The sequence below is a fragment of the Osmia bicornis genome, chromosome 13 (genome assembly GCF_907164935.1).
Source record: "Osmia bicornis bicornis chromosome 13, iOsmBic2.1, whole genome shotgun sequence".
NCBI classification, from domain to species: Eukaryota; Metazoa; Arthropoda; class Insecta; order Hymenoptera; family Megachilidae; genus Osmia; species Osmia bicornis.
This window is the reverse complement of record NC_060228.1, coordinates 1,961,756-1,984,510: the sequence shown is the minus strand read 5'-3', so window position 1 is coordinate 1,984,510 and position 22,755 is coordinate 1,961,756. Positions and strand designations below refer to the sequence as shown.

Sequence of the window (22,755 nt, the reverse complement as noted above, 5' to 3'; positions counted from 1 at the left end):
ACCGGCTTTAATCCACACGCTGTAATTCCGAGATTAACCGTGCGTGTACGTGGATTTCGCAGACTACGGCCGCGCGGAGATTACTCCACGACCTCCCCTCCATATCCGTGTAATGACAAAGCAGCACACTGCGTCTCCACCCTCGTTCACCACGAAATATGCTACATACGTCTCCTGTGTACCCACCGACGATGGGAAATTTTAATCCGTATAAAAGAACGACCTGTCCGACGGTTCAACGACTCTGCCTGAAAGCCTTTTCTCCTTCTCGATTGTTATTATTAACCCTTTGCACTTCATCGACATCGTACATTGTTATGAGAGCTTTTGTGTTTTCTTATCTCTAACATTGTTGGATCAGGAGGTCCCTTAGGCAATAAAAGGGGTCGTGAAAGTAGGTATATACGATTGCGAGTTAGCGATGCTGTAATGGATAAGATCTGACTGCGAATGCAGAGATTTCGGATTCTATTTCCGCTAATGGTGCTTGTTTCCTTAAAAATTGAATTTAACCTTGCGATCGTCACAGCGTTAAAAAGCGTGACAGAGAATAAAAGCAACGTTAAAATACCAGATTGGTTAATAAAAGGCAGGAAATAGTCAGCCTTCTTATTTGTTATTCCCACGTATCATGATAGAGCCTGTATTAAGACGAAGAGTTGTGCGAGTTATGGCTCCCTTGCGAATTCGTCGAAAGGTCGAATTTTTATTCGAGCCAGCCACCGTCGAGAAAGAATTATAGTTTGGTTACCGAGGGATGACGCGAAGAAACGGGAAATTTTTACGAGATCACCTCAAGCCCACAAAAGAGCCCAATAAACCGAACACGTCGCCTTGTTCCAGGGCTTCCCTCGTTCGCTAGAACATTTTAATTGAACGATGTACGAACGCTAATCAAGTTTCTCTGGCCGCTGGATAATATTGATTTTCCCTCGGTTCGTTGAAAATTCAATTCTCTCTCTGCTCGTCTCTTTCTCCCTCCTCTGTTTCCTCTATCTGCCGTTTGTTACCAACGAAACAAACCGAAACACACCACCGCGAAAAATCGTGACAAAGCCGATCGCGAACCGCGACTATCACCCGCAAATCTCCGCGTTGATGCGTCTGGGTAATTCGTCTAATACCAAATCGATACGCTGATTGCCCTCGAAGCTTCGCTTTTCCAATTAACTTTCTCCGCTTCGATCTTTATTATCATCGCTCGTTTTCCTTGAATTTTCGCGCGTATCTCTTGATTAACGCTTTGACGACCGAACCGTAGACACGGGTTATACAATTTTAAAGCGGCGTTAAAACTTTCTCGTCACTGCGTTAGGCCTGTACAAATTCCTGGCAGTTTGTCTCGGATAGAGACACGGTTAAACGCGGCGTGAAAGAAAAGACAGTCGGATGACGTGATGGAATTGGAGGAGAAACGAAAAGAGTGGAGAGAGGAGAAGAACGGGAGAAAATTTATGAGTTGGAGCACGGCAGGTCGGTCGGATATACCTATGTGGCGTGGGAGATTAATATTACTTTATGAATCCTAAGAAGCTTATGAAAACCCTGTCAAGTTAATAAATCGATAAAGTTTTCCCACTTTATCGCGCGTTCGTGTCCGCCAAGCAGTGCAACGAGGACAAGGGGAAACGAAGAGAAAAATTGTGAGACAGGGGCGGAGAGGGTGAAGGCGAACCGTGTCGTTTCACTGCGACCGCGTTCGAATAACCGAGAAAATAAAAGGGTTCTCGCGTATATTCTTACGCGACTCGTTTGCAAGATTGATTCTAACGACAACGCATGCCGCACGATCGTTCCAACCATTCGAGCGAGGATTATCCTCTCGAATGCGTCGAGAAATCGACCTACCTTCGTATCAAGATGCTGAATTCCTAAGGAACGTCTTTATTTCCCCAGCTACAGTGGAACGTTATCTCTGCACTTTATTGCAGCTCGTCCATTCTGCTCCTCTGGCCAGTTACCACGTTCGTTTATTCATAAGGCCACTTTACGACCGCCTGTTTACCGCGTACGTAATAGCAATAGCGACGTTGTAATGCCTGCGCATTCTAATTGCAGCGCCGAACTTTGTCAGCTCCATGGCCCAGGGAGACTTTGTCTATTTCTTCTTCAGGGAGACCGCCGTGGAATATATCAATTGCGGCAAGGTAAGTACCTAACCGATCAATTTTCAATGCTTCAATCCAGTGCTGTCCAGGATTCTGTATTCAAAGGAAGAATTTCTGCTTTTTTTTCCTTGCAAGTACACGGTGGCACGCATAAAACTCACGACCCCGACCATAAACTACGGTTTAATGTACAGTGCATTATTAAGTTTTATCTGGTAATAACATTCTCTACGTTTCAGTTACACTCCGTGTGGTTTGCAACATTTTACGCGTTACTCCGACGGACAGCACTGTGTGATTATGGTCTAATTATAAATTCTAACCCTTTTCCTGCTAATAATTGCATAGGATCGATTTTTACTTAAGCTTCGTTACAGCCAAAGGGTTAACTGGTCGATCGAAGTGACAGTTCTCTCACCGATACTATTTCTCTTTGCAGACCGTCTATTCTCGCGTGGCGAGGGTGTGTAAATACGACCGTGGTGGTCCGCATCGATACCGCAACAGATGGACCTCGTTCCTAAAGTCTCGTCTCAATTGCTCCGTCACCGGAGACTTTCCTTTCTACTTCAATGAAATACGTAAGTATACACATTCGTCGAGTTCATCGTTTGCCGTCAGCATACATCTCTGGTCTCGTCTCGTTCCGCTCGCGAACGAGCGTGTTCGAATCGAGCGAGCGTATTAAGCGTTATGGCGCTCTGGAACACGTTCGAGAGAAAGAGAGAGATGCTGGGAAATATATGCTCCCAACGGGTTAGCTCGTAAACGTCCGTTGGTACGGAGCGAACGAGGCCACGCAGACAAAAGAGCCTCGAAATCACGAGGCATGCATTATTTGCAGAATCAACGACGGAACTGATATCGGGTCAGTACGGCAATACGTCGGCCCAGCTGATATACGGAACGTTCACCACACCGGTGAACAGCATCAGCGGATCGGCTGTTTGCGCATTCTCCTTGCAGGACATCACCGACGCGTTCAAGGGTAACTTCAAGGAGCAGAGCGCCATCAACTCGAACTGGTTACCCGTGCAGAGCGGCAAGGTACCCGAACCGAGACCCGGACAGTGCGTAAACGACTCTCACGCATTGCCTGACCTGACCCTCAACTTTATCCATACGCACTCCCTCATGGACGAGCTGGTGCCGAGCTTCTTCGGGCAGCCCATAGTCATCCGCACCAGCTTCCAGTAAGTTGGAACACTTATTGCAAACTGTTTGTAACAACAAATATCATCGCCATTATAAGCTCTGAATTTCACTGTGCAAAGTCGGTCGTGTATTGTCGAAGTTACTTGAATTTCTATCGAGTTTTCGTAAGTAGGCTGGGTCAACGGAGAAAGGTCCACAGTCGATTAAAGTATTGAAACTCAAGGTAGTAGTAACAGAGGCTCGTTACTGATTAACAAACACGCTTTATACTCGCGGGCTTGAGCGACGTTACTTAATGAAATAACTAGTACGGTGGTCAAACTTGGAGACCAGGTCACCGGGGGCTCGATTCGATTGTACGCCCTGTTCCTTGCGGGCATACGCTACGCGCCCACTGTTTACTCTTAGCGACAAGTTATTACCTCCTCAGATTGCGATGGAAAACGATTCCCTAACGATTTCTTGGCGCTTTCAGTTACAGATTCACGCAGATTGCTGTGGATCCCCAGGTGAAGACGCCAGGTGGTAAAACATACGACGTGTTGTTCATCGGCACCGACAACGGGAAGGTGATCAAAGCGATAAACGCAGAGTCAGCTGACACTCATCTGAAGGTCAGCCCGGTGGTGATCGAGGAGATACAGGCGTTTCCTCCGACGGTGCCGGTGCGCGGTATCAAAGTGGTGAGAGCATCTCAAGCTGGAGATGGTTTGGAGGATGGCCGGCTGGTCGTGATAGCCGATAGTCAGGTACAGGCCCTCAGGCTGCACCGGTGCTACAGCGACAGGATCTTGTCGTGCGGCGAGTGCGTGGCCTTACAGGATCCCTACTGTGCTTGGGACAAGGTGGAGGGCAAGTGCAGGGCCCTGGTCGGACCAGCAGCCACCGATGCGAGCAGATTCCTTCAGAGCGTCGCGACTGGTTTGCACGCTTCTTGCCCCCCGAGCAAAAGTCTGAGCAAGGAAACGGGTAGCGTCGGTGCCATCTCTGCGAACCAGAATAAATTCCCCCAGGACTCGATGATCCCCAACAAAGACAGTCCCGGAGGAGAGATCATCAACATCATGCACGACGAGGAACAGGATAATTCAGGTATGTTGATCGTTTCGTACGACTAAGGTTGTTTCTCAGACACCCTGTGCATGCATTTCACTGGTGAAACGATCAATCGGTACAGGTCCAGAAGTGTCCGCGGCAGACTCACCGCCGCCGCAGTACTCCGTTGAAACTCTTGTAATGGCTGTGGTGGCTGGTGCATTGGCAGCTTTGCTGGTCGGTTTCGTGGCAGGTTATCTGTGTGGCCGAAAGTGCAGAAAGGACGAGGACGACAATCTGCCATACCCAGACACGGAGTACGAATATTTCGAGCAACGACAAAACGTGAACAGGTGAGTTTCCATCAAAGTAAACCGAAAAGGGGTTCCTCATCGACGTCTCGATGAAATTCGTTTTTTTTTTTTTCAAACACGGGTTGAAATGGTTCTATATGAAATGGTTATAAAATACCCTGAAGACCTCTACACCGCTGGATAGATCACAAAAAATCGAAGCGAAAAGTTCTCTAGCATTTTTCGATGGGATCAGTAGTTTAGCCACATTTCGATGTTGAAAATTGACCAATCAGCGCGCAGCTTGAGTGGCAAGACTCTCAGCGCATGCGTAAGCGTCCCCTACTCCGCGGGTCTTACCACTCAAGCTGCGCGCTGATTGGTCAATTTTCAACAACGAAATGTGGCTAAACTAGTGATCCCATCGAAAAATGCTGCAGAACTTTTCGCTTCGATTTTTCGTGATCTATGCAGCGGTATACAGATCTTCAAGGTATTTTTTAACACCCTGTATATGGAACAGATACATGGAACCTGAAATAGTAATAATTCCCATCTGTAATATGTAATGATTTCAGTCGTTATAAAATTGATACGAATCTTGATTCTAGAACCAATATAGAAACCGTAATCGAAACCGATATAGATTAAAATGTCTGTCACTTGTAACTAGATTACGAATATTCATGAATTTCTAACGGATGAAAGTAGAAAATCCATCCTGTAACCTTATGCAACGTGCAAGGAATCGATACGACGATAACATTAAATTTTTGATTAGCTTAAAAGACATAGTATCGTAGAAAGTGTATAAATGTCGTAACTTTTACCAACCCCTGGTTCTACGTTACAGCAGGTTAGCGCCAGAGCCAAAATTGTTGCCTCAGGAGGAAGTGACGTACGCGGAGCCGGTGTTGGTTCCCCAGCCTCCAAAGTCACACTCCCCGAAGGGCACGATGCGGAAACCACCACCAACACCGACGGAAACGCTGTTCCAATTTCCAGACGGTTACGGGTTCCGTGGTCCGAGGGATAATTTCGGTACCTTACGGTCCCACCAGGGCGACGCGTATCGGCGCAACGACGGGTTCGCGACCACCCGTAGCGTGAAGAAGGTTTATCTCTGAGAAACGAGCGAGGAGGGAGGTGGCCGTCACCGGAGCTTAGGACGGCCAGCACGCAATCGGCACAACGCGACGACAGCGGGAAGGAGTAGTCGCGCTGTGACGTCCGGAGGACAGTCGAATCGCGAGCTCGCGGGCCCGAGGGCGCTAGAATCACCTACGCCGCCCTCAAGCGTTTCGTCCAGTTCTCCGTCACCTCCCTCCTCGTCACCTTCGCCCACCCTCGTACCGATCGCCATGAGCGGTGGTTCACCGCCGCCGCCAACACCGCCCTGCAGTTTCATTTATCGGTCATAGTCGTCGTCGTCGTCGGTGTCGGCCTCCTCACCGCCGCCGTCGTACTCTGCTTCTTGTTACGCGACGCCAGCAGCCGGGACACCGTTCTACGGTCCTACTGCTCGTTGCGATCCTTTGTAATTAAACGCGCGCGATTCGATATCCCGAGACGCGCGCGGCACGTTCTAACACGTTCCCGAATTTTTCCGTTTCGTTGCCAGTTCCTTGCGTTACGTTCGCTTACAGTCCTCGTTTTCGTTGCATTTCACACGGTCAGGTGTCGTCTACGGCGCGACGAGAGTCCCGACCGACGGGAGGATAACATGGAAGAATTCTCCCGCGTTTCTACGATCAGAGAATTCGCCAGGATAACCAGCGACGTCGCGATCTCCGTCGATTTTTTAAATCGATCGTTCCCTCCCGAAAAATAAAGCGCGTCTATAGTATTACGGCAAGGTTTCTTCTCGTGAAGTCAATTAAAAGAGACTATCGTCGGACTCGACTTGCGATTTTTCTAATGTTGTAATATTTAACGCGAGTGATCGACAGTGCCATTATTGTTCGCGTAATACTATCGCGTGCCTCTTGAAATTTGCGTTAACGGATGAATCTGGGTGTCTTGCTCGATCGAGGTAACGAGGAAATTTCGCTCGTCGACGAGGAAACGGATAAATAGAGGAAGGTGAAAACTTGTGTATGCGTGTGTATTTATTATCGGACTAGACACCGTGACCGTAGGGACACGATCGTTGCACCCTGTACCGATCGCGGAGATCGCCACGTTGCCTTTTGGGGATGGCTCGGTTGATCGAAAAACAAGACTCTCTTACCCGCGGTCCGAGAGAAACAGTTCAGATACCGTCGAGAGTATTCCTAAGTTTTTGTCGTACCTTTCGGAAACGCGCATTTCATCGGCTGCACATATACGAGAGGAGAGCAAGGAGAGAGACTTCCTTCGACGAAGGAACATGAAGAGAGAGGAGAGAAAGAGAAGGAAAGAAGAAAGAGAGGAGCGAAAGCACACGAGGCTTGTATGTAAATAATACGTATATACAAAGAAAAAAAAAAGATAAAATAACATATACAACGGTTTAAAAGTTATATGAGCGGCAGATGGGAGATAATGGAAAGAAAAATCAGTCCATCTAAGAGATCTTGGGCCCGATGGTACACGTAGACATCTATCTTAAAGTGCTTCTTATTTCAGTGTGTTTAGAAGTAACGCGTATGTGATATATACTATATGACACGAGGTGTTTTTCTAGGCGTTCAGAGAAAGAGGGTTGAGAAAGCGAGATGAAGAGACGGTGCACAGCAAGAGGGATGCACACCTGAATGACTCTATTTTTTTTTTCTTTTTATTTTTCCTGTTCGACACGCACACGATACACCGAGTATACACAACAAACGGACAGGTACGCTTGTCGCTAGATTTTTCCTGATCACTTTGCCAACCGTATCCGGGTACTTAAAAGCTGAATAACAAGAAACGTTCATTTCAAATTTATCGTTAACCCATCGGTTGGCAGAGTGTTGTTACCGATTTCATCGGTTACTCGATCGATAGATCGATGTTCTGAATCGAAAAACGAAGGCCCGCCCTTATCACACTGATCCCCTTGAAACGGTAAGACTGAAAAGATTCCCCGAAAGGGGCGGGTCCCTCTATCCGTTCTTAGAGTAACAATTAGATCGGCATCGAACGTGGTTTCCTTTGTCGACACAGTACAAATATTCGTCGCGTTCCTTCGAACAGAATTATCTCCGGTTTCGCGAGCCACGAATGCAGGTTTCGAAAAAATCGCCATGAAGGGCTCCTGCGAGTTTGAAAATTGTCAGGAAGGTTTAGGAGAAAGAAAAAGTGTCATTAAAATTTGAATAAAAGAGGGTAGAAGAAATCTGGCATTCAACTTGCGAAGCGACAGTTTGACGATAGAAGGGAACTCGATTTACACGTACACGCACACACACAGAGACATTGAACCCACACACATAGAACACGCGTATAGACTGAAGGCGTGGAAATTTCACACGTTTCAAAGCTGCCATGTATAATCGAGCCGACATTGTTCTGGTCGTTTGCAAAAAAAAAAAAGAAAAAATGAAAAGAAAAATATCCGATTGTATGTACCTCCGGTGTAGGTAGCGTATTTTTAACGGCTTGCTTTCTCGCGTCGTTCGACGAGGTACGAACGTTTTTCTAAGTTTGATACGACGAAAACGAGATTCGCGTTTTATTCCGGTTAAGGTTCAACTGAAACATCCCTGTTACGTGATCTTTTTCGCGAATGGAAGACTCAGGCACGATACCAAAGATATTACTCGTAAACTAGACACACCCGTTGGTCATTGTGATGATGATGATGATGATGATGATGATAATTGAAGAGGCGCACAATACGTTTAGGGATGGTTGAAGGGCCCCTCGCACAAAATCGAACCGCATGAAAAGGTTCGAAGGCAATGAAACGGCCTCAGAACGAACACAGCAGTTCTTTTACCCTTCGTTCACGCCCCCTTTTCGAATTTTTATCCTTTACACGTTTACTGCCCCCTTTGTACAATTAACCCCTTGGCCTGGCGATTTTTATTCCACTTGAGCGCGCTAGAATTATTATTAATAGCAACGGGACAAACCTAACCCAGTCCTAATTCGTTGCTTAAACGCGAGAGCCGACGGGAATATCTGAAATACTGTACATAATTTTTCTTTGGAAACCGTCGGCGTCGCTAACAGCATTTGGAATTTTAATTAAAAATTTAATTACGCCACGAATAGCATTTATTTTAGAGTATAATATAAAACGCGAATGCCGCTCAACGTTATAGGCAAGGGGCTAATAATACTTACCTCCATTTTATGTGTTCATTGCGAGATTAAACTTGCTATTTTTCGTACTTTTAACCGCAAGAAACGGGGGTGTAAACGAAGGGGTCAGATCGATTTCAAACGATCGAACGAAAAATCGAGGGAAACGGAGAACGTTGGAATCAAGTAATGCATGAAAGGCTGCGAGAGATATTTTTCGAAACGATAGCAGCTTGGAACAATAAAAACATGGGACAAAGTTAATGGAAATAAGGGTGGGAAAATTGTGGTAAAGAGGTCAGAATTCTATAATCTTAATATTATTAAAACGAACGTTGATAATACTTGTAATAAAAGTTAAAAAGGGACAAAACGGGGGAGGGAGAATTCGACGATGTTAAACGTGTTCAAAGAAGCTCTCGCGCGTTCGTGTTGTTTAAGAAAAAGCCAATAAGGAACGGATTCCATCCAAAATACAAAAAAAAAAAAAAACAAAGAAAAAAGAAGATTGATTCGCAGAGTCGTTTATTGCGTGAGCGAATTTTTGTTTCTTTTTTTCTTCCAATGATGGTTGATTGAATGAATTCGAGGGAGAAACCTTTCCCAAAAAAAAGTTTCCGTTGTCGATGCGTCGCGAGAAGCGGGACGCGATGATTTTCATGCATTATTTCATTTCAATCGCTTAGAAGAGCCCGAAATCTTCTTTTTTTTTGATTTTCCTTTTTGGGGTCTGTACATTTCTAAAGGTAGAGCACGAGATGAAGCGAAGAAGGAAGAAAATATAGAAGGTGGAAACGAGAGAGAATGCGCGTGTGCTTGAGCGTGGAAAAGTTTAGCCAGTTATTATTACGATTATAAATTGATAAAAAAAAAAAAATTAGGTAGAAACTCGGAGCGTCCACGTTTTGATAGGGAACGTCTCCGATTAGAGAACGCAAGCATGTATGGGAGAAGAGATTTGACGATGAAAGCTTAGACATAAGTAGAGGATTAGCAAACGGTATATATATAAATATATAAATATATAAATAAATATAAATATAAATAAAAAATATATATATATAGAACGCTTGAAACGTATATTAATATTATAACTTTTTATAAATATATTTTTCCGTCGAAGTCTAGCCTAGTTGGATACATACACGGTTATTAACGACTATTAATTTATCCGATCTTGATTATTAATATCGAGGATCTAGCGTTAATTCGAACACATTTTAGACGTCATAGTTTTACATGATAGGCAAACGTTGTACGAAATTGTAAGCGAAGGGGGGAAGAATGATAAAGATGAAACACATTAGTACCTAAAGTTATGAAAAATTTAACTACTAGCGTTGAGCCATCGCTGAAAAAGGGTTCCGGTGTCGATCGTTTCGCGATCCGTCGATCAATATTTCGTGTAAATCCTTGGACGAGTGACATCGTTCGGGGAAATTGTTAAGAGTGCGAGGTAAACCGATCGATAGGATCGCGGAACGATCGGAACCGCTCTTTTTCGCGCTTTGTAATTAAGTGAGAAACAAAAAGAAACAGAACACGAGCGAGAAAAGTTAGCGATTTAGATGAGAGGAATGAGAGAGCGAGAGAGAATGCGTATACACGTATAAAATAGTCTGACATTGTACGCGGAACATTCGTTTCTTTTCTCTTCTTCTTGTTTCCTCTTGGTTTTGCCAGAGAAGAAGATAGAGTGTGAATGAAAAAGAGAAAGAAACGGGATTTAAGTAAAAGAACGAGAGCCCTAGGTTCTTCTACGCACGAAATCCACCCCCGTAAAAAGAATGAAATATGTTTCACTACGACTGTCGGGTTCTCGTTCGTTGCGCTGATTACCGCATCTAACGCTAATTAATAATTACCGATAACTACCAAGTAATAATCATACTGTTAACTAAAGAAAAAAAAAAAATGAAAGGGAAGTAATAAAAGATCGCGATAATGCCGGATGGTGATTTTTAAAAAGGATGAAAGAAAGAAAGGGAAAAAAAAAAGAAAGAAAACGAAGGACACTATATAGGTATTTATTATCAACGACAAAGTAACGAGAACGTAACACGTATTTTGCTTCTTCCTAATACAGTGCCGTTTACGCTATTTTTTACTGTAACTGATAGAGAAACAAAAGAAGAAATTCGGCCAAGGGGTGTGCGCGCGGCATACCAAGAGGGGGTGAACGTGTCGCCACCCTTTCAACAAAATAAACCGCGAAACTGTGTGTGCGTACGTGTATGTGTGTGCGTGAGAGAAAGAGAGTATGCGAATGAAAGTAACAAAGTACGAAAGAGCAAGAGCTTTGTGGAAAAATCCTTCGAAATATGCGACTCTGGCCCGTTTGATCAACCTGTAAAAAAGAATGAAGAAAAATCGAGGCCGATTAGTCGATACTCGTAGCGCTTTGTTAACGACACTGCGGTTCCTTTTTGGAGCGTGTTCGCGTAACTCGTGAAATATCGTAGAATTTACGTCCTCGTCCGTCACGAAACAGCCGAACTTGCTCTCCGTTCAATCTCGACTAATTCGCCTCCCTTTTTTATCCGCGCTGACATTTCTGTCCCTTTGCTCGGCCGAGCACATCCACTGTCAATTATACAAGGAACTAAGCGGCGTAATTTTTAGTCGTTCAGTCGCGTAATTCTTGCAAACTCTCCCCTGTCTTGTAAACTTTTTCTTCCCGGTTCTTTAGTACGGCGAAAAAAAAAAAAAAAAAACGGGCTACCTAAAACGGCCGCGACGCAAAGGGACAGAAATATCTGATTTTCTTCTTCTCGATGGAACGAACGGAGTCACGATTCGAGGAGGAAAGGGAACGAAAAGGGCCTTTCGCTCTTGCGCGATTCGAGACGAAGAGAGAATGCGAATCAGAATGTATGGGAGAAATGAGAAAGAGAAATTTTTTCACGCGACGTTCCAATGCCGCGAGAAATTCCATTTGTTCAAGGCGCTTCTCGGCACGAGGTTCGCCGCAAGAGGGGTCGTAATCGATTTTTAAAAAAAGAATATATAGTAACCGGGAGGATGAATAATAATTAATGATAATATTAATAATACTAATAATAACTGCATTAATACCGACGGTATATTATTGCCGATAATTATATTATAATAATACTCTTTATAAACGCAGAGGAGAGTGATCGATGAACGAATGAAAGAACGAAAGAACGAAAGAGAGAAAGGAATGGAAAATGATGAAAGAACGAGAGATAAGTAGTGTTTTTTTCGCAGTAGGCTGACGGTAGAGACACGGCACGTCTAATATTAACGAACAAATTTAAAAAAAAAATAATAATAATGATAATGATAATTAAAAAAGTAAAGTAAAAAAAAAAAAAATATCATAACGCGAAAAAAAGGTACTGTAGTGATTTACTATCGGCTGACACGTAGTGTGAATGCTGACATAGGAGAAGCATGCTGGCGGCGAGTGCTTTTGTGCAATTCCGAGATGAATGGCTCGCTTTCCCGCTTCCTTGTCTTACCTTCGAAAATACGATTTTTGCTCCTATGTACTTACAAACTTGTAAACCTTGAAATTTACGCGGCAAGAAAACGATGGTCCAGAGGGTAGAAGAAAGAAATCTGTAGCGACGGTGTCGTGATCGATAACGACAAAGACATTTTCGTCTCGCGACACTTGCTTTGCCATAAAGAAAGAGCTAAGAGAAAGCCAGAGAGAAAAAAAGACTCCTTTCCATTACCGTATTGCGTCTGTTATGCCTGACATAGTTCGCTATTAAAGAAAAAAGAAAAGGGAAGAACAGGATTCTCGCGAGGGAAGTAAAGCTCGGTGAAAACTTAGCGAAGAACCGGATGCGGGGTATGACGAGGAAGGGAGAGCGAGCCGGAGAGAAAGCTCGTGGAGAATGGATACGAAAGATGGAGAATAAGGATTAATCGAGGAAGATAGAGAGAAAGGGAGAGTGTGAGATAGAATGAGAGGGTGGCGAGCGAGGGTGAGAGAATGAAGAGGAGCGATTGTAGATTCGGAAAGTCACTTAGCCAGCAGACTGCTGTTCATAGTGCCCTGTTATAGTGGGTTCCCTAGGCAGAGCGGCAGAGACATGATCGAAAAGTGAAAAACGAAAGGTTTGAAAAGAGGAAAACCGAGCTTGTCGAAGGGAAAAGTACACACGGTGAGGGGAGAAAATACGAGGATGAATTTCAAAGTCTTTTCTTTTTTTTCTGGAACAAAAACTTCGATTTGAGATTTGTTTTTCTCTCTTCGATAGATTTTAAAAAGGTTCTCAATGATACCAGAAAATTCTTTTTATGTATCGGTAAATTGGAAAAGGTACGATCGCTCGTGAATATGATTTATTTGAAAAAAGATGTCTCAATGTTGAGAATATTTTGAAGGGAATGGATTTGAGGAATGACAAAGTGCTCCGCTCTCTGCCCACGGGACCCTGATCTATTTTTCAGAATACGCTATTGTGATTATTACTTATATGATAACATTTAAAGAAAATAACAAAAAAAGAAAAAAGAAGAAACCACTAAAAGCAGAAAAAACACCTTGTACTATTGTTTATTATACGATTCTGACGATGATTATTTGTAATGTTAATAATCTATATTAACGATAATTACCGCATTAATACCATTATTATATTTAGTACTATTTAGAGAGTGAGGCTGCTACTATATTAATGAATTAAGTACTAAGTAACGGATTAAGTAATTCATTAGACTTTATATATAAATATATAAATATTACTAAAAAACATACTCTTCGCGTCGAACTGCGTTTATCGGTTTTTCTCTTCGTATACACGTTGATTTCCTATACATATACGGAAATATATATATAAATATATATATAAATATAAATATACATAAAGTATTTAATAATCACAGTACGACTGCCTCTGACTCGACTTATTTTCTTTTCCGGCCGCGCTTGTTCAGTCGGCGTTTACGAGAACGGTTCTTTCGTTTTACCTATTTACATTCGACGACTACGTTATTTTATATATCGTAATAGACATAGACTGTACCACGAAATATTAAGTAAAAATAAATTTGATTAGGTAATACGACGATGTTTCATCATTTCAGACTGCTATTGTTCCAGTTGCCATTATTCAACCTTTGCAGTCCTTTTCCAGTGCTTCTTCTCCTTCTTTGGTGCAGATTATGCGATGTGAAATAAAATATAATTATAGGGATGTGCGAGAACCCGATATTACGGGCTCAGGCGAACCTAATTATCTAATTATTATAATTAGATTAAATGTGATACGACGCAACAGGAAACAGGAATGTACGCGTTAGAGGGTAAGTATTACAAACATCTTCATTTTTGTCCACCTTTATTTAATCGTAGCACATACTATTTCAAAGATTCGTAAGTACGATGTAGATAAAAAAGTACAAATATTTACAAAATACTGTAAAAAAGAAATCGATTACAAAAACGCGTAGGGATGTGAGAGGTCGTTTTCTTTTCGTTTTAAAAATGGATCTTGCGTTCGCTGCTCGCTTATATCGTTCCCACCGTGTATGACTAGACATCAGACGTATATAATAGGTCGCTTTGTTAAAAAACACCTTTTCTTTTCTTTTCTTTTTTTTCAGTCTGGGTGTTCTGCCAACCCTTTGTTCTCCTCTTTAAACCCCTTGCCTCGTAAACACCGTGAAATAAATCCAATCCATAGAATAATGAAATTTTCATTAATATATCAGACATAAATTACAAAATTCAAGACTTTATAAGACTAAAGTTTTATACTCCTGTCGTTCGAGTGATCGATAACTAAATATAAAATACTGAATCACTGGAGGAAAATAATTCACGAGGGAAGAGTTTAATAATTACTTAAGGGTTGACAATCGCAACACCGGATAGATTCGATCGGCGAATGATATGAGAGCACACAGTCAGAACTCGTCAGAATTGAATAATGATTTACGAAATGTCAGCGAAGTGGCTGCAAGGTATGTTCCTAACGTACTTTATATTACAAGAATATTCCTTGGCCTATTACTGCGAACATTTAGGAAGCATCTGAACATTCAGGACGTTTGCAAGCGAACGTTGCTCGTCGATCGATCCCCCCTATCAATTATTCTCTCGTGTTTCAAGTTCGTGTTAACCCCTTTTTGATCGTTGGATCATCCTTTCCAGAGAAAAGTTAGAAAAGAAAGAAATAATTTCGAAAAATCGACGACAACGTTCGGGATTCTTGCAAAATGTGTAGGCTCGTAGTGGAAAAGAAATCGATAGCCAAAAGCTTCGATCTCTTCTCACGGTGCCTTCGATACGACGAAGGAGGGGGTGTACATTAAATTAGGGAATGGTCATATTTGCTATGATTATGAGAACCTTTAACGTTACAGAGATTACTCGTTGGCAGTGTTTACCTTAGCGTCTCGTACATCTAGATGCGTATATGATACATTATATATTTTATATGCGTATACGTGTGCAGAGCTGAGGAATACTTTGAATACTGATCGATCTTCTTTCACATTTTTCAACATCCTGATACTTGGTACTGCAATTAACACTGACTGCCACATTACACATTTCACAGACAGATGAATTTCTATCAAAACACCATCGAAAACAAATTAATTTTATCAAAAACAAAATTACCATTTGATGAGACTTTTAAGAAGTTTAGAGTAATTGCTCTCTGGAGGTAATTTGTGAATAAAATTAATTTCCAACGCGTTAACGTGGCAATCAGAGTGTTAAACATTTTCCTTTTTCCAATTCTGGGAGTAATTGCTCCTGCGTTTCGACGTTGACAGCTCTGTACGTGTACGTATTTCCTCGCGTGAGCTATGATAGTCATCGTATCAGCATATTTAATGCTCTTGATTAACCGTGATCTATAATCTCTCTATGATTCTGTAATGGGTTCTTTTGTAACCTTCGAGCTCTTGTCTAACTCGAAATGGAAAGTCCAATGAAGAAAACAAAAATCGTACGAAATGAAAATAAACGAAACAAAATTGGCTTCGTTGTACGAATTTCGTGATATGGACTGTCGAATCGTCCAGTTTCGAGGACGTTCGACACGACTGATTCTTAATCTATTCATCCCCGAATGCAAAAATAGGCTCTAAGGTAGTGCTCGATATAGAATTTCGATCTTCTTTCAGCCTTGTTCGTGTAGCAAAGATAATCAGAAGAATAGCATACCGATCCATCGGGATAATTAAACTTGAATCTCGCGATTGTACTTATAACGAATACCCACGGTATATACAAGACCGTTTTATTTCTCCTCTTCGAGCAATCGCTCCTGCCTTTATTTCCTTCGTTCTTTCGTTCATTCCTCCTCTTCTTCTTTTAATTTCTTGTACGTGGACAAGGTGAGCCAAGCGGTGCGAAACGATTTCCGAGCTCGTAACCCTTTCAGCATTCAATTCTTTCTCAATTTCCATCCAATAATCAAATTAAATCACAGACATAGTAATTGTATCGACACGTCCAAGGTGCTTGCACTGTCCTCGAAGGGTTAAAAATTCTCGTCGTTTCGACTACACGATTCACCCTGTACACCCACACGTCTATCTACAGGGTGTCCAACAACTTTCCTTAGAAACTTTGTCGAAGCGTCTAATCACAGACAGTTACTAGTAAAGTGGTTAAGAAATCTATCGGACACCCTGTATATTATACATATATATATATTTATATATTTATATGTGTTACGTGTCAGACGCAAACGTGTACGCTATATAAATAATTCTTAAGCCTTAGACCTTAACGGAATACAACGAGGGCAGACGTGAATTAGGCGGTTATAAAAACTTGTCGTTCGTTCAACGTTGATATGGTCTTGATACTTTCGTAGCTTGCGATCTCTTGCCGTGACGACAATATATATTTATGTAGCGGTGTTCTTAACGAGTATTCGATGTGCGGTGATCGATATATACCCAATATAATTAAGCGTATGCAAAAGTTTTAGTCTTTTCAAATTTGAATAAAGATCCATCGAAGAACATTGAAAATTTGGTTTCATAGAAAAGAAATCGAGAATAAGAACGGACGAAAATAAACGACTAAAACTTTTGCATATTCCTAATATATATCGTTACACTGATAATAGATAGACTATAATATTGCGTTAGTCGTATAATATTGTAGCGTGTACTGGATCCGTACCGTGTATCCTTACGTTAATCCGACGTTCATAGTCGTTGGAGCGGATGTTTCTTCAGTTAGAAATAAATTATAATCCTTACCGACCTAATGGACGCGACCGAATTACTGTAACACTAGTAATCGTTGCGAGATCGAACCATGACATTTATCCAACCGTTTATCGTTGTTAAACGTCATTACGCAAACGAATAATTACTCCTGTCTCAGTGTATCCGGATTTTAGAGCCTCGTTGGCGTTGTTCGAGCAACCTACAGGCAACTGTCGACCACGATTTCACCTATTTTCAATACGACCTCGTCGAAGGTGGGTCTGTCTCGTGGATCGTTTGCCCAACACTGAACCTGAAGCTCCTGCAAGGCAGGAGGTGCAGCTTTGTGAGGCTTCCACGCGAGTGTCTGAGATTTCAACGCGATCAACACGGACTCGTCGTTCATCTTGTTGAACGGTAACTCGCCCTGATGGAACATCTCCCATACGAGACAGGAGAACGAGTAGACGTCGCTCTTGGTCGAGTACTCGTCCTCGTAGACCGCCTCGTAGGGCAGCCATCTAAGAGGGATCACTTGGTTCCGGTGTTTCGTGTACTCCTGTTGGTAGGGCTCTTTGGTCATGCACGGCAACGAGATCTTGATCGTCAGGTTACTGGCGATCAGGCAGTTTCGGGCGGCTATGTCTTTGTGTACCAAACGAGTGTCCGCCAGGTGTTTCAACCCTTTCGCCGCCTGGTTCGACAGAGAAAGGATCTGCGCGACAGACAATTGAGGTGCACGGGGAGCTTTCGTTTCCTGGGTCGGGCTCGAGTTGTTGTCCTTGCGAGAAGCGATCAAGAATTGCTTCAGATCGCCCCAGTCGGTGTATTCGAGGATCATGTAATCGGGTTCCTCTTCGCGACACAGACCTATCAGTTTCACAACGTTCTCGTGGTTCAGTTTGTGCAGGAGATCCAGGTGGCGTTTAAATTCTTGCAGAGCCATCTCGTCCTTGGTATTGGTCAAGCTCTTCACCATCACCAGGCTTTCCTTGTCGCCGTCCACCTGGTACTTGGTCGCGTAAATCTCGCCGAACTCACCGCGACCGAGAGGCTTCAATTCCTTCAAGTTACCCCGAGACACGGCGATCTTGTCGTAGTTCGACTTGGACTTCTTCGACTGATTGCTGCTCTGACTTTGCGCGGTGTCCGCGCCGTCGCTCTTGTTATGGGAATCGCGGTTCTCCTTTTTCTTCACGGCGCTGGAGTTCATCTTGCTGTTGCCGGTCTCTTTCAGCTCGGTCTGTTCCTCCTGCACCTCCCCGTTCTCGAGTTTCTCTGCGCGATGGTAAGCGTGTTATTTGGAGCCGGTTAGAACGGAATCGTAGTCTGAAACGCTTTCGTGGAGCGATCGAAGCGGATAGATACCTTCAGCCTGCTCTTGGAGGTACTGCTGCTTCCTGCGACGTCTTCGGTAACGACAGTACAGCATCAGACCGACCACGAGGACCATGTAGGCTGCGGCTGCGCTCAGAGTGATCGTGACCGTCTTCGTCATCATCGATCCGTCGTCCCCGACTTCCGGATCCATGTCGAATCTGTACGTGTCGCCGGCTGAAAATCGAATTTCCCTGTCTATTTGCCTTTACGGGAACGGAAGACAAACCGCAGGAACTAGGTACTCACCTTTCACGTTCAATTGAACCTCTTCCCTTTTCAGACCGCCGCTGTTGCCCGCTGTGCAGCCGTACTTGCCCTCGTCGCCCAGGTACACTTCCTTGATGTACAGACTTCCGTTTCCTAGCACCTCGAAGCGGGAGTTATTCAAATTGTTCATACGAGAGTCCCTGTCCCATTGGATCGTGGGTTTAGGATCGCCCTCCGCGGCACAGTGCAACATTACTGGGTACCCCTCGATCGCTTCCGTTGGGTTCTGAGGCTGAATAGTGAATTTCGGTGCGACTGTAAGGAGAAACGATTGCAAAATGATTAATCTGTAGGAGAGGGGAGAGATCGTCTGTCAGACACGATTCCTGCCCCAGACACTTTCGACCGCTTGCGAGAACACTGTCACCGATCATGTCTCGCCGCCATCTAGCGGTCCCCAGCTCGAACTAAAGGCATCCGAAAAGACGAAATCCTTTCTTCTCCTCAACTAAATACCCACAAATCTATTCCTTTTTTTTTATTTTCTTAAATGGCAATCGAGGAGGCAGTTATCAGACGCGATAGGAGTTTTCACTTACTGACTACGTCGATGCTGATCGTATGGTTGATCGATCCCTGGGCGTTGCTGGCTATACACGTGTAGCGACCCTTGTCCTCCTCGAGGACGCCATTGAAGTGGAGAGTTCCATTGATATCTTGCACGTGCTTCGGGAATTCCTCACCGGTCCCTTCCTTGATCCACTTCACCGTCGGATTAGTGGCACCCTGAGACTTGCAAGGCACTTTGGCCGTCGAGCCAAGCTCCAGCCGCTTGTCCACCGGTTGCGGCGAGAACTTGAGCTTCTCTTCGACCGTCAGTGTAGCCCGCTCGGAGTATATCGAAGGGAAACCTTTCGTCGATATCTCGCACGTGTAGCTACCTTTGTCAGACAGCTCGACGCTCTTGAAATGCAGGGTCACGTTGCCGTACTGGTCGGTCACCCGGTGTCTCGTCGGTCCGCCGCTCTCTTTCAAACCTTCCCCGTCCTTCAGCCAGCGCACGTGGGTCACGGGCGGTTCCATGCCCGAGTACGAACACGTCAACGTCACGGAATCACCTTCCATCACGTTCAGACTCTCCGGCGAACTTATCAGAGTCGGTGGTGCTGCAAATATGCGCGTTCGGTTGAAGGTAAACGTATCGTTGGATAGTATACACAATGGATAAAAGTTAAGGAAGTAAGCTTACTGGAGATGAGCACTTGAGCAACCATATCGGTCTCCCCGGCCATATTCTCGGCAACGCAGGTATAGTTCCCGTCGTCTTCGCCTATCCGTGCTTTCGCGATGATAAGCGTGTTATCCTGAACGCGCACCGGCCCGGAATCGCTTATAATGTGTCCCTTGGGATCTCTCCAATAGACCTTGGGGGCTGGAAGACCGGAGGGTTCTAAGCAGCTCACTTGGAGTTCCTGTTCTTCTCCAACCACGGCCACTTGGTTCGGTAGAACGGGCTCGAACGAAGCCGCGGACAGGTTCATTAAATCTGTAATAAACGATTTTTGTTCGACAGCTTTGTTATTGCCACGAAATTACTTTATGTAAATTACTCGAGATATTCTCTTACAAGCTATTTGAAGATCAACTGTGTAAGCAACGCTACTGTCTCCCCTTTCCCCTCGACAGGAATAGAAACCTTGGTCCCTGTGCTCGGCCGAGTGTATCAGCAGAGTTCCATTCTCGAAGACAGTTCTCTCGTCGTCGCTTTCCAACGGGCCGATGTCCTTGAAGTACCACTGAACAGAATCCGCGTCTTCGAAGACGCAATGAAGCGCAGCCGGTTCTCCTCGTTTCGCGATCAGGTTCCTAGGAACGACCTTTATCGTTGCCGTGTCGTTACCAGAAACGATAAGAGGGTAGCTTTCCATTTTCGGTGAAGATCCAGCCTCGTTCTTCGCTAGGCAACTGTACATTCCGCTGTCTTCGGGAATGGCTCGGTGCACGTGTAGCTTCTTCTTCTTGATCTCGATTCGATCGCTTCTAACTACCGGCTCAAGGTTTCTGCGAATAATGTTTCAACGTTTCTATACTGAATCGCGTGGAACAGGTGTGCGATTTTTTATTTTCATAGGCAAAATCTAAATCTAAGCGAAATGAATTTCGCGTAACTTTCGACGCACCCTCGACGAGGGTTGAACGCGAGGCAGGGGCAAAAGGTGAAAATCATGACGACGAGGGGTAAAGGAAAACGTCGCTGGATAATTCAAGGGTAGTTACGTAAACGACGGGTGTCAGTTACGCGAAGGATAAAGTTAGTTCGAAGCTCGGGGTTGGAAACGTCCCCTTCGAGCTGCGGCTTTTCCACGAACGATCGTCGGCCCGGGGTTAGTTCAGAACGCGCTGGTAAATAGCAGCAAATTATGTAACTAACTTGAACCACTCATATTTCATGTCTCCAGATCCATCGACGTGACATCGAAGTTCAACCTCGCCCCCGACACGGACCGCCGAGGGTAGCTTCGGTTGTTGCAACTGCACGCTCGCCTCGCTGATCCCTGAAACAGAAATTCCCGCGGATCGATTAGGCTACGGTCTTGCGAATAATTTAACGGTCTCCGACGCCGCCACGCCGCGCCGCCCCGCGCCGTTCTGCACTCGCGCGGATATGTGTATAAATTTTATCCGATATTGGTAAATACTTTTAGAGGGTGAATTTCGACCACTACCCGTCTCGTCTACGTAGCGAGACATCGCTAACTCGTTAATTTGCCGTATCTTTTTTACAAAATCTGCAATTTCCATTTGGAATTAGTAACGTGTTCAGTTTTTTAATTCGACTCTGCCAAACCCTTACGATGTCTCGCAGACACCCTTCTCTCAAATAAAAAACAGCGATCCGCACCATAGAAGCTGTCCAGTAAATAACAGCAGACCGTAAGAACAGGATCCAGCGGTTGGATCTAGAAGGATCATTTTTAAGAGCAAGGTCGTTCGGAAGGGACAAAAAGTCGACAGCCAGGAGAGCCGAAGGGAATCCTGTGAGTATATACGTTCGTCCTTTCCTCGAAAAAAAAACGTCGCTGCGAGAAAGGCAGAAGGCTCCGGTGGTTCATGAATCCTTAAAACGCGGCCGAAGTTATTTGCCGACGTCTTTCAACAAAGTCTGGGTAAATTAAGAAAAAAGGAGGAAGAAGAACGCCCCGGAGCGTTTGTTCCGCGCAAACCGGAGGACATCGTCGAAAGTCGTCGCCGAGGGTACTCCTTCCTTTTTACTCCTTCTTCTTCTTCGAGAATCGAACGTCGTCCTGTCGTGGATGCAGGACGAATCGAACGCGCAAGAAACGAGCAAAAAGAATGGAAAGGAAAAGGATCAGAAGAAGAAGAAGAAGAAGAAAGAGAAGAAGAAGAAGAAGAAAAGAGAAGGACAGACGAGATCGACCACGATGTTTTATTCGATTCGATTAAATCCGTGGGTTTCGGAAGGCCGATTCCTTCGCTACGTTACGTGCTCTCTTCCAGGCCGCTCGATCCTTCTTGAACAAAAAGGAACGAGGATGGAATCGATTTGACATTCTCAGAGAGGGCGAGTAACTTCCACTCTCTGATTCGTCCTCCTCGTTCTTCTTCTCCTTCTTCGTCTTCGGCTCGTCGGCAATTGCTTTCCCTCCCATTGTTCTACGAATGCTCTTTCCCCGTTTTGGAATTCCGCTCTGTAATCGCGCTTTCCATTGCGTTCCTCGACGATGGAATCCCCCAATCGGACATATAATCCTGTATTCCAATTCGGAAATCGATTTTTCTTTATATACATAACTCTTGAGCGTGGTCGAGTTAAAAGAAATTCGGTGTTTGAGAACTATCGCAAGATTCACAACTAATTAACCAACTCGTTTCACTCTTATTCGTTCAATTTCTTCCCTAAACTGCTTCTTCCGGACGAGTCTATGAGCCTGCTAGAAATCGATCAGACTTACTTTCGTATTCTTGGCCCAGGATCTTATTCGACGAAGCACAATTTATAGGACGAGTACCTTTTCATATCGCGGTAACCACTTGAAAGTAACCTTCGACAAGCAGCAGATTCAGAAGGAGCTGAGATTTCCAAAGGCAGAAACCGCAGACGGGTAAGCTTTCAACGAAGGAGCCAATAACGAATTGATCCCAGGGAGTAAGGAAATTCGAGACAGATATCGGGGGCAACTTACGGACAG

General features: G+C 44.3%; 2 protein-coding genes across 3 annotated transcripts in view; one reads left to right on the top strand and one right to left on the bottom strand.

The window, feature by feature from the left end:
• LOC114871758 (semaphorin-1A) overlaps positions 1 to 13,845 on the top strand; it is a 124,030-nt gene extending 110,185 nt beyond the window's left edge. Inside the window, exons 4-9 of one of the 2 annotated variants that reach the window (XM_029178074.2) lie at positions 2,059 to 2,147; positions 2,548 to 2,689; positions 2,953 to 3,301; positions 3,739 to 4,355; positions 4,441 to 4,651; positions 5,448 to 13,845. In XM_029178074.2, coding sequence (XP_029033907.1) covers positions 2,059 to 2,147; positions 2,548 to 2,689; positions 2,953 to 3,301; positions 3,739 to 4,355; positions 4,441 to 4,651; positions 5,448 to 5,718 — 1,679 coding nt within the window. In that variant the 3' untranslated portion in view covers positions 5,719 to 13,845. Of the gene's footprint in view, positions 1 to 2,058; positions 2,148 to 2,547; positions 2,690 to 2,952; positions 3,302 to 3,738; positions 4,356 to 4,440; positions 4,652 to 5,444 lie in introns of both variants that reach the window. The other variant, XM_029178073.2, reaches the window with a different exon arrangement.
• Positions 13,846 to 14,117: 272 nt separating this feature from the next.
• Positions 14,118 to 22,755, bottom strand: part of LOC114871757 (inactive tyrosine-protein kinase 7-like) — a 38,534-nt gene continuing 29,896 nt past the window's right edge. The window contains exons 3-9 of the mRNA XM_029178072.2: positions 20,976 to 21,099; positions 20,172 to 20,605; positions 19,794 to 20,090; positions 19,144 to 19,710; positions 18,584 to 18,859; positions 18,326 to 18,511; positions 14,118 to 18,235 (exon numbers count right to left, since the gene is read on the bottom strand). Of these exons, the coding sequence (XP_029033905.2) occupies positions 17,178 to 18,235; positions 18,326 to 18,511; positions 18,584 to 18,859; positions 19,144 to 19,710; positions 19,794 to 20,090; positions 20,172 to 20,605; positions 20,976 to 21,099 (2,942 nt within the window). The 3' untranslated portion in view covers positions 14,118 to 17,177. The remainder of the gene's footprint in view (positions 18,236 to 18,325; positions 18,512 to 18,583; positions 18,860 to 19,143; positions 19,711 to 19,793; positions 20,091 to 20,171; positions 20,606 to 20,975; positions 21,100 to 22,755) is intronic.